The sequence below is a fragment of the Rhinolophus sinicus genome, linkage group LG09 (genome assembly GCF_036562045.2).
Source record: "Rhinolophus sinicus isolate RSC01 linkage group LG09, ASM3656204v1, whole genome shotgun sequence".
In the NCBI taxonomy this organism is placed as follows: domain Eukaryota; kingdom Metazoa; phylum Chordata; class Mammalia; order Chiroptera; family Rhinolophidae; genus Rhinolophus; species Rhinolophus sinicus.
The window spans coordinates 17259753-17274936 of NC_133758.1; the positions used below are offsets into that span (position 1 = coordinate 17259753).

The 15184-nt window shown below is 34.2% G+C and overlaps 1 protein-coding gene across 3 annotated transcripts in view; it reads right to left on the reverse strand.

Annotated features, from left to right (window-relative positions):
- Positions 1-15184, reverse strand: part of DCC (DCC netrin 1 receptor) — a 1035569-nt gene that overhangs the window by 527868 nt on the left and 492517 nt on the right. For all 3 annotated transcript variants that reach the window (XM_074339962.1, XM_074339961.1, XM_019721869.2), the window contains exon 4: positions 453-603. In XM_074339962.1, the coding sequence (XP_074196063.1) occupies positions 453-603 (151 nt within the window). The remainder of the gene's footprint in view (positions 1-452; positions 604-15184) is intronic.

The following is a 15184-nucleotide window of genomic DNA, read 5'->3' on the forward strand; positions in this document are numbered from 1 at the left end:
ACCTGAAATATTTGTTAGAACACAGATGGTGAGATATATAATTGGAGTTTTAAAAAATGCACAGATGTTATATATTTGAATCTTATATATTTGAATACATTTGAATTCAGGAAATTTTGGTTTCTTAAAAACTATTTCACACTCTTTATCACATCCTTAGGATGAAATCTTCCCAATATCTTTGCTGAAGACTAGTTGGGCAGGACCATCTCAATGGCAATCCTGGCTTTCTAAATTTCCTTCCCTAATTGACATCATGGATTTTGACTTTGTTCCCCATTCCTTTAATCCAGTGGGTAAATGTCTTTCATATACTGTATAATGTCAAGGAATGCGGGGAAATATTCAATTATTACGAAAAAACCTAGCATTTCTAGATACTTACGAGTATATCAAATTAGAAAGAGATAAACAATAACATATATTTCACAAAAGTCCTCAATTCATAATACCTGAGTTGGACGACTTCCTCTCCTCGTAGCCAGGTAAAACTCGGGGGAGGATAGCCAGAAACACAGCACTCCAGGACGGCATCTTTCCCTTCAATGGCTACTACATTGGATGGTCTTTGCAGAAAATACAGCTGCCTATGCAGCCCTGGATCTGTGGGGAGAAATCACAGCATCACATCTTTTATGAAAAACATTGCAAAGATAAATGATGGAGCACGAACCATTTTTTTTTTTTTCCTAAAAAGACACTGTGATGAAGACGGACAGAAAACATGGAAAATGCCAATGAAACTTAGGAAATAATCTCCTAAAAGAGTTTTTCCATCCCTAGTTTCTAGGATTGTGATAGAACTTTCTTAGCTATTGATGACATCGTGGGATAAGGCAGAAGGAAAAAGAAGTCCGTCACTTGGGCTACAAGCCTTGTTGATTTATCATCATTGAGAACAAGACAATATTATCAGTAACTTTTCTAAATGTTATTATACTAAACTTTTTGATATATTCAGTTTGCCTTCTACTAATATCTATTCCATTTCCTTCTGCTTTGTTTATTGCTTCTGTGGATTGGGAAATAAGATAAACAAACATTTTAGAATTTGGTTAAATAGCATACAAATATAGAGGTATAGAATAAAGAAGGTACTGAGAAAATATCTTCTGTCTTCAAAAAATAAGTTACCCAAAGTTTGTTTTTTTATAACAATAATTTTGGCTGTTTCTAAGCCTTCTGCTTATTTTTAATTTTTAATAACTTTACAAAGACTGAGTTTGTCCTTACAGCTGAGACTCTGGGTAAATGAAGAGCTCCTGCATCCTTCTACTTCACCCAGTGCATTTCCTAGTTCTGTATATACAACTTACTCGTCTTTACTAGCAGGCAACTGAAACAGTGTCTATTCAACCTAAGGACTCATTCCATTCATCTTAGAACTCATTTGATTCACCCTTGCTAAGATTATATCAGGTGGAATAAGGAAAAAAAAAATCACAAAATCATAAGCACAGGGATTAACACTGTCAAGAGAAAGCTTTGTGGGAGTTAGAGCTTCTCTTGTGTTTACCATATAAATTGAACTCTTCATGCTTGGGACATACCAATAGAAGCCTTATAGTTAGGTGGGCTTGGAGGAAATCCTCCCAGCTGTAGTAACATCCTCTGACCTGACCTGCTGACTAAATTTCTATCACTTAAAGTTCATTTGTTTAAGATGCTTTATTTCCAGGTCCCCATTAAAAGCCACATCCCTCTATGAAGGTTTAATTTAGGCTATTTTCAACTTAACACATTAAATGGAATTAGCATTCAATTGGTTATTTTACAAACTCAAAACAATATTGAAGCAAAGAAAATGAGGCAATGAAATCTTAAAAACTAAGATGGGGATGGATGCAGAATTGCCAAGGGTGATTAGATTTAACCATTGTGGGTCATAGTGTGGACTATGGGTGATAAAGGAAAAAGTGAGGTGGGAGGAGATCTGGGACACAAAATAACATTGTTATTCATCCTTGGCCTGACCCAACTCCATACAAGTTGATTACAGGTAAATAAAAGAACACCAATTCTCTAGTTAATAGTTGAGATAGCAATTGTCATCTGAAGTAATATTGGGGTGAACAAGGGGAAATTCACAGTTTCTGGTTGTTACAGCAACAAAAATAAATATTCTTCACAATGAAAATATTGAAAGAATTTTTTAAATGTGTTAATCCTTATTAAACCAATATTGTAAAAAAATATCTCAAAACTTTAAAAAATTGCTGGTGGTATGTGTCACTTTCTTTTTGAAAAGTGACCTTTCAAATCAAATGAAAATGGTTTGAAAAATAGTATTACTTAAAAATAAATTTCCTGAAATAAACAGATTCCCAAAATTTGAAACTAAATTTCTATCACAAATAGCTACCGTTATAATGGAGACCCATCCATTTGAAATCTTTCTTCCACCCTGTTCCTCAGTAGAAATGTCTCAGCTACATATACTGTAAAATACTATATACTATATATTACAGTATACCACACAACATACTATAGTATACTGTACTATAATACTACCCATAGAAAACATCAAGTAGGACCTATGTAATTTGCTATTCTAGGGAAATTTTACCTGGGACCTATGTACAAAACTACTTATTTATCCATGGAAGAACCAACATTTCACCTTTATACTTTCTTTTATCAGAAAACAAAATCATGCAACACAAAATGGTTGTTTTAATTTGTTATTTTCTATTTTTATTTTTATTTGTAAAAAAATTAAACAAATAATATAGAGTTCCCATATACTAGCTCCCCATCCCTAGATATTCAGTTTCCTTACAATTAACACCCTACATTAGTGTGGTACATTTGTTACAATTAATGAACTGATATAGGTATTAATATTAACTAAAGTCCATAGTGTACATTAAGGTTCACTGTTTGTGTTGTACATTCTGTAGATTTTAACAAATGCATGTCATGCATCCAACATTATAGTATCACATAGAATAGTTTCAACATCCTAAAAATCCCAAGCTTCCGCTATCCATCCCCCTTCACCCCTACCTCAAACCCCAGGCAATTACTATTTCTATACTTGTGCCTTTTCCAGAATATGATATAGTTGAAATTATACAGTATTTAGACTTTTCAGATTGATTTCTTTCACTTAGCAATATGCACTTAGGGTTCCTCCATGTATTTTTGTGATTTGATAGCTCTGTCTGAAAAAAGTAATAGCAGATAAGCCCAGTGCTACCTAAACTACTAATATTTTAAAATAGACAAAATCCCAGCAAGTCATTTTGTGTATCTCAGTAAACTGATTCTAAAGTTTACATTGAAAGACAAAAAGCCCAGAATAGTGGGCACAATACTGAAGAAGAAAGTCAGAGGATACGCACTGCATGACATCAAGACTTATTATAGAGTTATGATAGTCAAGACAGTATTATGTTGGCAAAATAGTAGGGAAATAGATCAGTGAAACAAAGTAGAGTTTCCAGAAATAGACCCACACAAATATAGTCAACCGGTCTTTGACAGAGAAACAAAACCAAGTCAATGGAGAAAGGATAACCTTTTTAACAAGTGATGCTGGAACAGTCGAATATCCATATGCAAAAAAAAAAAAAAATCTAAATGCAGACCTTATATTTTTGCAAAAAATAACTCAAAATGGATCACAGACCTAAATATGAAACAAAACTGTAAAGACTTCTGGAAGATAACATATGAGAAACCTAGGTTATCTTAGGTTTGAAAATGAATTTTTAGGTACGTTGCCTATAAACCAATTCATGAAAGGAAAAATCGGTAAGTTGGACTTTGTGAAAATTAGTAATTTCGTCTTTGCAAAAGACAATGTTAGAGAATGAAAAAATAAGCCACAAACTGAGAAAATACTTGCAAAATACACATCTGATAAAGGACATGTATCCAAAATATACAACAAACAGTTGGAACTCAATGATGCGAAAACAAATCAATACAAAATGGGCAAAAGATCTGAACCAACAGCTCACCGAAGATATACCGGTAGAAACTACGCATATGAAATGTGCCCAACCTCATATGTCACTGGGGAATCGCAAGTTAAAACAATTATAGGATACCTCTAGACACCTATTAAAATGGCTGAAATCCAAAACTATGGGCATACAAAATGATTATAAGAACGAGGAGCAAAAGGAACTCTCATTCATTGCTGGTGGGAATGCAAAATGGTACAGCCACTTTGGAAGACAGTTTGGGAGTATCTTACAAAGGTAAACATAGTTTTACCATACAATCTAGCAATTACACTTCAAGATATTTACCAAAATTGAGTTGAAAAGTTATGCCCAGGCAAAAATCTGCACATGGACATTTATAGCAGATTTGTTCATAATCACCAAAACTCAAAGCAATCGAGGAATGGATTTTTTTTTTTTTTTTTGCATATGGATATTCGACTGTTCCAGCATCACTTGTTAAAAAGGTTATCCTTTCTCCATTGACTTGGTTTTGTTTCTCTGTCAAAGACCGGTTGACTATATTTGTGTGGGTCTATTTCTGGAAACTCTACTTTGTTTCACTGATCTATTTCCCTACTATTTTGCCAACATAATACTGTCTTGACTATCATAACTCTATAATAAGTCTTGACGTCATGCAGTGCGTATCCTCTGACTTCCTTCTTCAGTATTGTGCCCACTATTCTGGGTTTCTTGTCTTTCAATGTAAACTTTAGAATCAGTTTACTGAGATACACAAAATGACTTGCTGGGATTTTGTCTATTTTAAAATATTAGTAGTTTAGGTAGCACTGGGCTTATCTGCTACTACTTTTTTCAGACAGAGCAAAAATATTCCAGATTACTTCATTCTTGACCTGGCCCATTCCAGTTAATCTATTATCTTGTGGCTAAATAGGCACTGAAGTTTGTGACCCTAATCATATGTATGGAAATGTCACCTTTTGGAAGAGAAATTTGGTTTCATTTCTCCAGACATATTCCTTTGTAATTTTCTAATTTAATAAATTACAATATTATGGAAGTTCCCAAATTTTCTTATAGAAATGTTCTTTTGTTTGTTTGTTTGCTTTTTTGTTTTGTTTTGTTTTGTTTTTACAGAGGATAATTTATTAGAGGCAGGAGAAGAGGTTGAAGCTCCCAAGTGGTAGGGGGTCCCGAATGGGGGTGCTCACTGACTAAGGCAAAAGGCTGCTACTTTTATACTTTCCCCTGCCTGTTTGGGGAAGGGGGCTGGAGCCTTCTAATGGAATTCATCTATTAGGTTTGTCCTGTTTTCTCATCCTAAGGGATTAACGAATCAACCCGTTCCTATCTATCAGATCTGCTCCTTTATCCAGCCAGAAGGGATTTGAGATTCTGACCTCAAGGCATATTCTCATGTCTCTGAACTGGAGTGAAGGAGACATAGAAATGTTCTTTAATAGGAAATAGTTCATAAGTTTCACAACATCGCGATGGATAAAATATGATCACAAATTATTTGAGTCCTCCAATTCAGAAGTGACGGTCTAGTTCTCTAGGATGTAAATCTGGCCTGGACCTGGATCTTGCTTTGACCAATGGACTGTGGTAGGAGTTATACAGTATGTGTTCTGGAAAAAAGGCCTCAACAGGCCTTACAGTTTCTGACATGTCTCTTTCTGAGACTACCATGTGAGTTAGTCTAGCCATCTGGTCCTCCAGCCAAAAACCAGCACCAACTGATAGATAAGTGAAGTCATCCTGAACCTTCTATCTCTGCCAATTGCGTACAAGTGAATCAAATTGTAACCAGCTGAGAAACTGCTAGTATAAATTCCAGAATTAAAAGAGATAATAAATTATATTAAGTCACTAAATTTTGGAGTGGTTTATTATGCAGCAATAGATAACTGAAATATATACGTGAAAATGAAAACAACAAACAAACAAAAATCCCACCAATTTAAATTACCAACTAACCTTTGTTGTTTGTTTGTTGTTTTAGTTTGGTTTTTGGTTTCTGTTTTTGCACTACCAAGGTAATAATGGCTATTTACAGAGACATTATCAAACTTGACATCTGCCTTATTTTTCTCCTTCGAAACTTTTGCCTTATTTTTCTCCTTTGATTTTTTAAAGAGTAGCATCAGGAAAGTGTATTTATGTTTTAAAATAGGGAGGATAGTGATACAATTGTCAAGGTTATCTTTGTGTGATTGCATTATGGGCAGTTTTTACTTTGATATTTGGATTTTTCTATATTTTGTAAATGTTTTATAAGAACATACATTATTTTTAGAATAAAGAGTTATTTTAAACTCTAGTGTCCTTACCATATGGGAGCTAACTATTCAGATCTTTTTTTTTTTTTTTTTAATTTATTTTTTTAATTTATTGCGGTGACAATTGTTAGTAAAATTACATAGATTTCAGGTGTACAATTCTGTATCACATCATCTATAAATCCCATTGTGTGTTCATCACCCAGAGTCAGTTCTCCTTCCATCACCATATATTTGAACCCGCTTACCCTCATCTCCCACCCCCGTCTTGATAGAGTTATTCAGCTAATAAAACATGACAATTTTTTCCAGTGAATTAATGAACATGATTTAATCATAGCAAATGACAACAGTTTGTAATGTTATATTTCAAAAATTGGGTGAAAGGTACACAAATGGTCATTTTATTTTTATTCTTTAAACTGTACATGTTTCATACGCTGCGAGGTATGTGTACCCTATTTTAAAATAAAAATGGGAGGAAAGTGCAAGGGTGGTTTCTAGAAAACATTTGACAATAGCTTTAAAATCAGACCAGCAAAAGTTAATTTCTTTTTCTAATGTCATATTTTTATATTAAAAACTCCAAAAGCAGAATTTTTAAATACGATGCTTATGGAAGTGAATGCACAAAATTACACAACCATTTTTTTCTAAATTGATTACAAGCAGTTGTGATTCGCATGGACTAAGATTCAAGCTTTTTCCCGTTTGGGGAAAATGTTGGCCTGATTGTGGGACCCCTCATTGTCATCCCACGGGCAGTACAGCGAATCCTCCTAAGGAGCAAGAGGATAGTATGTAAATAAAGGGCAAAGAGTCATTACAGTGATATTGATCTCTGACACACACAGACTGAGTGACAATCGGGAAACACCTCAAGCCAACGTGCTGCCTTTGCTTACCCTTCCTTTCTCTTTCTTTCTTCCTTCCTTTCTTTTTTCTTTTCTCTGCTTTTCTTTTCTTTCTCCGTCTTCCCCCCTTCTCTATCTCTCTCCCCCTTTCTTTATTTCTAACTTTTTAATAGAAAAGTTGACCTACTTTAGCTTAATTTGTTATCTGAGTTAGAAAGGACTGATCCACAATCATAAGGAAAATGAATAGTAACGTAAATTGTGGCTCTCAAACTGTTTATACTCTTAAAAATTATTGAGGACCCCAACCAGCTTATGTTTATGTAGGTTATAGCTATAAATACTTACCATCTTAAAAGTAAACATGAGAGATTTTTAAAATATTAATTTATTTATCAAATATTTACTTACATCTCAACAAAAATAAGATTTTCTTTAAAACAACTATGTTTTCCAAAATAAATATATTAGTGAGAAGACCTGCAGTACTTTAAATTTTTGTACATTTTTAAATTGGTTTTAAAAAGTGGTTTAATAGAAAATAACTAGATTGTTCTGTTGCTTTCTGCATTTGCTTTGTTCTAATAGGCTGGTTTGGTTGAATTACTTGAAAATAATCTGACTTCGAACAGATATGTAGGTGGAATAAGGGAAGCATATTTTAATAGCCTTTTCAGATAGTTGTAGATTTTATCCTTTAGTTCTACATCAAAACTCAATAAACAGTTTCTTGAAAGTTAGTTGTAATGTGGAATCTGACACCATATCGATAAACACTTCAAGAGTACATATGCGATGCTATATAAAAATCCATTGGTCTATCTTGCATTTTGAATGCATCTTTTACCCATGCATGATTTTGTCACATCAATCAATGCATTTGGAGTGGTACACTGAATTAAACAGATCTTCCCAATGTTGACACATTTCATTATATAGTATCAAAAAATCTCATTTGTTACTATCACTACCAATCCCATCAAAAAGGCCTTTTAATGTTGAGAAGCTGTCAAGATCCCAGTGGCAGATACAAGTCTTCCAAATTTCTAATTTAACCTAAAAGCTTGAATCCATCCTTGGCAGCAAATACTATTTTCTTTGAATTGACTAGCTCACTTCATTCATTTTTGAGAAAATGTGTAACTAGGCCCCAAGTCTGAATAGCTAGAGTTTTTCTGTTGATTGTCCTTTCAAGTAGAAATGGTGTTCCACGAAAAAAACACACAAAAGTAGCTAATTCAGCTTGAAACTCAAATGATCACAGAAATGTGCACTGCTCAAAAACCACCATACTTAGATATCCTTTGTGTGTATTTGCCATTTTGACTTGCAGACTATTAAAAAGGTATGCATTTAAGGATTGAGATTTTATATAATTAATAATGTTTACTGTTTCATCGAAGACATTCTTAAGTCAACATAGTGAAAAAATATTATCATTAAAATAGGTTTCATTTCACAGATCTTCTGAAATCATCTCAAAAAAGGCCATGGGGCCACACTATGAAAAGTGATGTAGACACAGTCTAAACAAAGCTATTCTTCTGAAATGCTCAAGAAGCCCACTTCCTTTCAATATGGGAATAGTTTTGCATCTTTCAAGTAGAAATTGATAAATGAAATATACTTTCTCCTCCTTCTCTTCTTCCTCTTCCTCCTCTTCTTCCTCCTTATCATCATGAACATAATTGTTTTGCATTTAAGAAAGCAGTACAATAAAAGAAATAAAGAATTTAAAAAAGAAAGAAAAAAAAAAGATGGCAGTACAAAACTTAAGTATTTCCAGTCACTGTCTTTGATTAATAGATTATTAAAAATTAAGAAGCATCTTGGATGATATAACCTGACACATTTACCTACACTTCACAATCGGAAATAAAATCACAACTGTCTTCAGGGTTTAGGTCCTGAAGAGGCACGGAGAAGGCATACTAGTGAAAGTGGAGAGAGCGGTTTCTGTTTAAAGGCACTTACATAAATACATACATACATACATACATACATACATACAAACATAAACTTTCTATTAGACCTTACACTGGACAACTTAACTGAGCCTCTGAAGCCAGCTGGAATCTATGTTTGACTCCCTACTTTCACAGGTTTTCCCAAAGGCCTCAGGGCTACATCTTTTTGACTTCCCTCAGTATACATAGGCAGGTTGACTATATAAATTACTAAAGCTGGGACATGTTTTAGCATGAAAGGTAATGCTCTTTATAACATTCTAAGACATTAGGTGTGACCTAGACTGTCTTGGGCAAACTGGAATGCATGCAATCCTGTGATGACAATGACTTTCTTTTAATGGGGCCATTTTCCTAAACTATTTTTTAGGAACAGCAACACTAAACTTACATGGCTGAATCTAAGGAATAACTGAGGTATAGATAAATGTAATTATGGACTGTCGGTATCTGTGTCAGAAACAAATAAAAAAAATACTGCTTTGCACAACTGAGTAACTGTCTTCCTTAAAATAACTAGTACTTGCTTTTCATGTTCATGCTTTCTGAATACTAAAACCTTTTTTTCCAATTGGAAATGAATGGGCACTGCAGGAGACCATGGGGTATTCTCTTTGATTTCTTCCCAGGCATAAGAGTCACAAATTAATTTAAATTCACAAAGCTAGTTTCCTCTCTCTGCACCCTCAATTTCAAGCTAACCTCCTGTTAATGCGCTGGCTCCTTAGCCATCCACCATCTAGTCCCATTTTAGCAAATTCAATAGCTGCCATGTGTCTTCAAACACAAGTACGTAGTATGCAGGCATACACTGTTTTATTGTACCCCCTTTATTGCACTTCACAGATGTTGCATTTTTCACAAATTGAAGGCAAGACCCTCCACCAGCAAAGAAATTATGACTGATTTTATTGCTATACTTGCTTTATTGTGGTGGTCTGGAACAGGACCCACAATATCTCTGAAGTATGCCTGTAATGTGTGCACGGAGAGAAAAATTCCAGGAAACTCTTTCTAACTCTATGTTTAGAGTGTCTTTTATTAAAAACCAGCCTCATCCAGGCTGATCACAGGAATCAAAATATATTTAATAAAATATTGAAAACTCCATCTGGCCAAAAGCCAAAGAGCTTTGAACAGAGAGAGAGAAGGGAGCCATTTCTCAGGAGCTATTATCCATTACTGTATGATTCTATTACTTGCCTTCCTCATTTACACCAATTCAGTGCTAAAAATGGCATTCCCTCTCTGTTAATATTCTTACATCTGTTCTTATTTCCTCTTTCTTTCTCCATGTACACACACACATTGCTATTTGTAGTTACAGCTTGGAGGAAGAAAGGAGTGTCTATTCTTATCACTGGCATATGGCCATATCTCTGTCTCACAGGCAAATTTTGAGTCTATCGGTTTCATTTTGCAGCAAGTCTGAAGGAAGCGATTCTTTCATTTATAGACTTTTAAAAATTTTTACAGCTGACAGTAGAATCCCAGAAAACAAATATTGCTATTATGATGTATCAAAGTTAGTGTAGAGAGCCCAGGAATCTTCATAATTTATATAAATGCACAAGGCAGCATTTAAAACTTTCCAGAATAGTTTTTTTGTTTGTTTGTGTGTTTTTTTTCTTTTGTTGTTGTTTTTTTTTAATAAAGAATCAAAAGTATTTGGAATATTTCCTATTTGGTCAATGTTGAATCAATAAACATGTGCCCATAACTCTTGACTAAGTATATCTTATTATTTGTATGTCACCGGAATAAACTGATGTAAAACACAACCAGAAAAGAAAGCTCTACAGGTCCTCTTATTAATTTTTGTGACTTCTGCATTCACAGGTCATAGATTTGGCTTCTACCTACTCTTAGAGAAAGCCTCTTTGTGGATAAGTCAGGGCAGACTGACCCTTTAGTGACCTACTCAGGGCTGCTAAGTGTCATCTTCCCAGTAAATGCAGAGCTAACCATATGTCAGTTTCAGTAGACTTGGGGCAAGACTGGCTCTCTCCCTTTCAAGAAATCTTCATTCGTCCATGTGGACAATTCCAAGTATATTGTTTTTGCTTGTGACTTTATGTGAAATAGCAACCTATCAAAGAATGGGAGTTAAGAGGAAATAGTATAATCAATATCTAACATCATTCAAGGTCAAGGATGAAAATAGAAAAACTAGTGGATTTGGTGAGGGAGAGATCTCTAGTGACATCAGAATGATAGATACGCAAAAAAAAAAAAAAAAAAAAAAAAAAGAAAGAAAGAAAGGAATAGGTTTCCCCAGTATTCCAGTACTTTGAATTTGCAATCCTCAGTATTATTGAGGTCTCCCAAAATAGCACTGGAAGATGAACTTATTTTTAAAAAAATTAAAAAAACAAACAGAAATTGTCTATCCATCGTAAGTCAGTGCAGGCTTGCTAACATATTAGACTGTGTGCATCTGAGTGGAATTTCACCAACATCATGTTAAAAAATGGTTACCTCAGTATCTAACACTGGTTAAAAGACCTGACCTACAATAACTAATTCCTACATAGTATGATTGTATATTGGTTTTTGTACTCTGCCAGGCTCTGGTTATCAAAGAGGCATCTAAAATTGTCATCTGGGTGAAATGAGAGCACATCATTACATGGAACTTGGTCAATTCACTGAATGGTCAACTGTATGCAATAAATCTTCTTTTGGTGTGCTCTTTGTGACAACATTAAATAACTTAAAACTATTTTTTTTTAATTAATCTAAAAGTAGGACCATCTCTAATTACATTGGTTTTGGACCCTTCGTTTTTGTATTTTAGTATGGCATTATGGTTTTTAATAATTAGAGTTTACCTAGCAAACTTGAACTCTTAAACGCTGGAATTATAAAGACAGAGTTGGGGATGAACGTGGAATGAAATAATAAATAAGATCCTTGGTAATGAGAAGATTTGGAAAGGCTAATCTAGTCCAACCTCTCCTTTGAACATATAGAGAAACTAAGAATTTTAGAGGATTAGATGAGTTGATAATGGCTAATAAAGATCAATTACCAGAAGTCTTATTTATTTTCTAACTCCTGTTTCTAAGCCTTGCCTCTTGCGGTATTTCATATAGCAAAAGAAATGATGCTGTTGGAAAGATAAGAGTGGGAATCAGGTAACAAGGAGTTACAAGAAAAGAAATAAGCTGCAGGAGACTCTGGCATCTAGATGTAAAAAGGAAATGCAGAAATTAGACAGTACCATCAATAAATAGCAAAAAATGTGTAATTAAATATTAGTAGATAAGTGAACACTTAGAGATCCACACAATCAAAATCGGGTACTTTAATATCAAAGAAATAATCTTGACATGAGAATCAAATTCCTTAAGATTGGAATTTCTAAAATGCCCAAGTAATTATAATAGCTACTGAGGACTTAGCAATTCCAGGCATTGTACTCAGCCTATTAAATCAAAACCTCATAATAACCCTATGAAATATATGTTATTACTCTCTGTGTTTTGCAAGATCAATAAATTTAGACTGAGATTAAATAACCTGCCCTAAATTGCACAAGTAGTAAGTGGTAAAACCAAGATTTGTACTTAGTCTGGTATCATACTCCATGCATTTAACAACTTATAATAATAGTTCAAAAATTGGAAATTTTAAATAGTCATTAGTTGACCAATATTAACTGAATAAACGGAAACGGATTTTAACAGTTGAGATTCTTACCCCTTCATGTAATCTGGATTAAATCCGATGTAACATAGGAAACGTGTATTTCAAGTGGTTTAAATATATGGTTTTATCCTTCATTCTTTTCTAAGTACATATAATAGAGAAGCTCAAAAAACTATCTTATCCAACTTAGATTTATGAAAGACTAAAAGTGTCCTATTTATAGCATGACATAAGAAATGTCATATAGGGCCGGCCCGATGGCTCAGGCGGTTAGAGCTCCGTGCTCCTAACTCCGAAGGCTGCGGGTTCGATTCCCATATGGGCCAGTGGGCTCTCGACCACAAGGTTGCCAGTTCAATTCCTCGACTCCAGCAAGAGATGGTGGGCAGCGTCCCCTGCAACTGAAATTGAACGTGGCACCTTGAGCTGAGCTGCCGCTGAGCTCCCGGATGGCTCAGTTGGTTGGAGCATGTCCTCTGAACCACAAGGTTGCCGGTTAGACTCCCGCAAGGGATGGTGGGCTGTGCCCCCTGCAACTAGCAACGGCAACTGGACCTGGAGCTGAGCTGCGCCCTCCACAACTAAGACTGAAAGGACAACAACTTGAAGCTGAACAGCACCCTCCACAACTAAGATTGAAAGGACAACAACTTGACAAAAAAAAAAAAAAAAAAGTCCTGGAAGTACACACTGTTCCCCAATAAAGTCCTGTTCCCCTTCCCCAATAAAATCTTTAAAAAAAAAAAAAAAAAAGAAATGTCATATATATAAAGCTATCAGAAAATCCTTCAATGCAGTGAAAAAACAGTAAGTAAAGTATGATACAAAAAAATCAGGTAATACGTTAATCTGATTTGCTCTTCAGTTCCTCGTTTCCATTTTTCTGATTGTATGTCTATGTCATGATATCCACTGTTTAAAAACCTTCAGGGATTTTTAACCATCAATAAAGTGAATAGAATCAAGTCTAATTCCTAGACATGGGATTCAAGACTCTTCATAAGGTAGATTCAACTTCCCATTCAGAGTTATCATATGCTGCCATCTTCCTAGAAATAAATGTCCCTCTCCTGATGATCTATTAAAGTAATCACCTCTATAAAGACTTTCCAAATTTTCCACATGAATTGACTTATTCCTTGTCTGTGCTGATTCAGAACTAAGTATGTGGTCCTGAATTTACCATTCCCTGCCTTATGCTGCCACATAACTACATGAATTAACTATCTGGCTTGATGGTAAATTTAGAAACAAAGAATGTGTCTTCTTTGTTTTCCCTAACAGATAATTATTCTGTAGGAATTATAAAAACAAATGGTAGCAAAATAAGATTAATTTTGAAATGTAAATAATATTTAGTCAAACTAAAAAGTTTACTATACTCATTGAGTTAGTAATAGTAAAGACCAAATTTCTGAAACTATTTTTTAAACTAAAAAACATAATTTCCCTTAAAATAATATGGCTTTGGGAATGGTTTCTGTTGAAGCTTATTTCAATAAAAATAAATACTATAGAAAAAAATCATTTGAAATATTTTAGTCCAACTTATTCCATTAAAAGCCAATGAATCTAATTATACAGATATTTAGTTCAGGTCTACCCAGGGCTCAGAGTCACTAATTATAATTCAATGAATGAACAATAGATTAAGTTACAAATTGATCAATTCAATTAGGCCATTAAGAAAACTGAAATAAGAGTTTTAATGTATGTGCCAGGTATTTTAGTCAACCTAGTGCCCAAAGCAGATTTATAATTCAGCAATTTAATCTACTGCTTGGCAGTCAGACATGATGGGAACTGAATAAAGTGGACTTGACAATCACAATGCCCAATTTAATCCTTCATATATTTTTCACATAAAATAAACTATCTCAATTCTTACTTAGTGTTTTGTTATCAATATTTCAAAAAAAATTTACAACAGTTTAATACTTAATAGCTTAAAATGTAAAATTCCTCATTCACAAAAATTCAATTTGTCTTAAAACAATCAAAAATTAAGTTAGTTACCAATTTTCCTGCCTCTGAATGAAACAAATAATTACTGATTTAATCTGGAAAATGTAAAATGTTATAAGGAAATCTCTTTTAAAATTTTATCATTTATTTTAAACACAACACAGCACTACCCCACTCCCAATCTCAGGGAAAAGTGCCACTACCTAGCTTTTATGGAGCCTGACCTCCACCCCCTGCTTCATAAACCACAGCTAATATGTTTCTAAGACCTGCCCTTAATATCCCTCCACCCATCTTCATTTCTGAATCCCTTGTGATACCACTTTAGTAGCAGCTCTAGGTCAATTCTTTGAGGGATTAATGCCTCATATTCTATCTTATCTTCCTTCCTTCCATTTATCTTCCTTACTTCCAACTTGTTCCTCTCCAGCCCTTCCTGTGCCCTGTGATCCAGTTAAACAGAATGTGTGCAGTTCCTCTGAAAAGTTTTTATCTTTCTTTCTCTGTGCTTACTTATAATGCTGCTTTCCTGAGGTATACTTTTC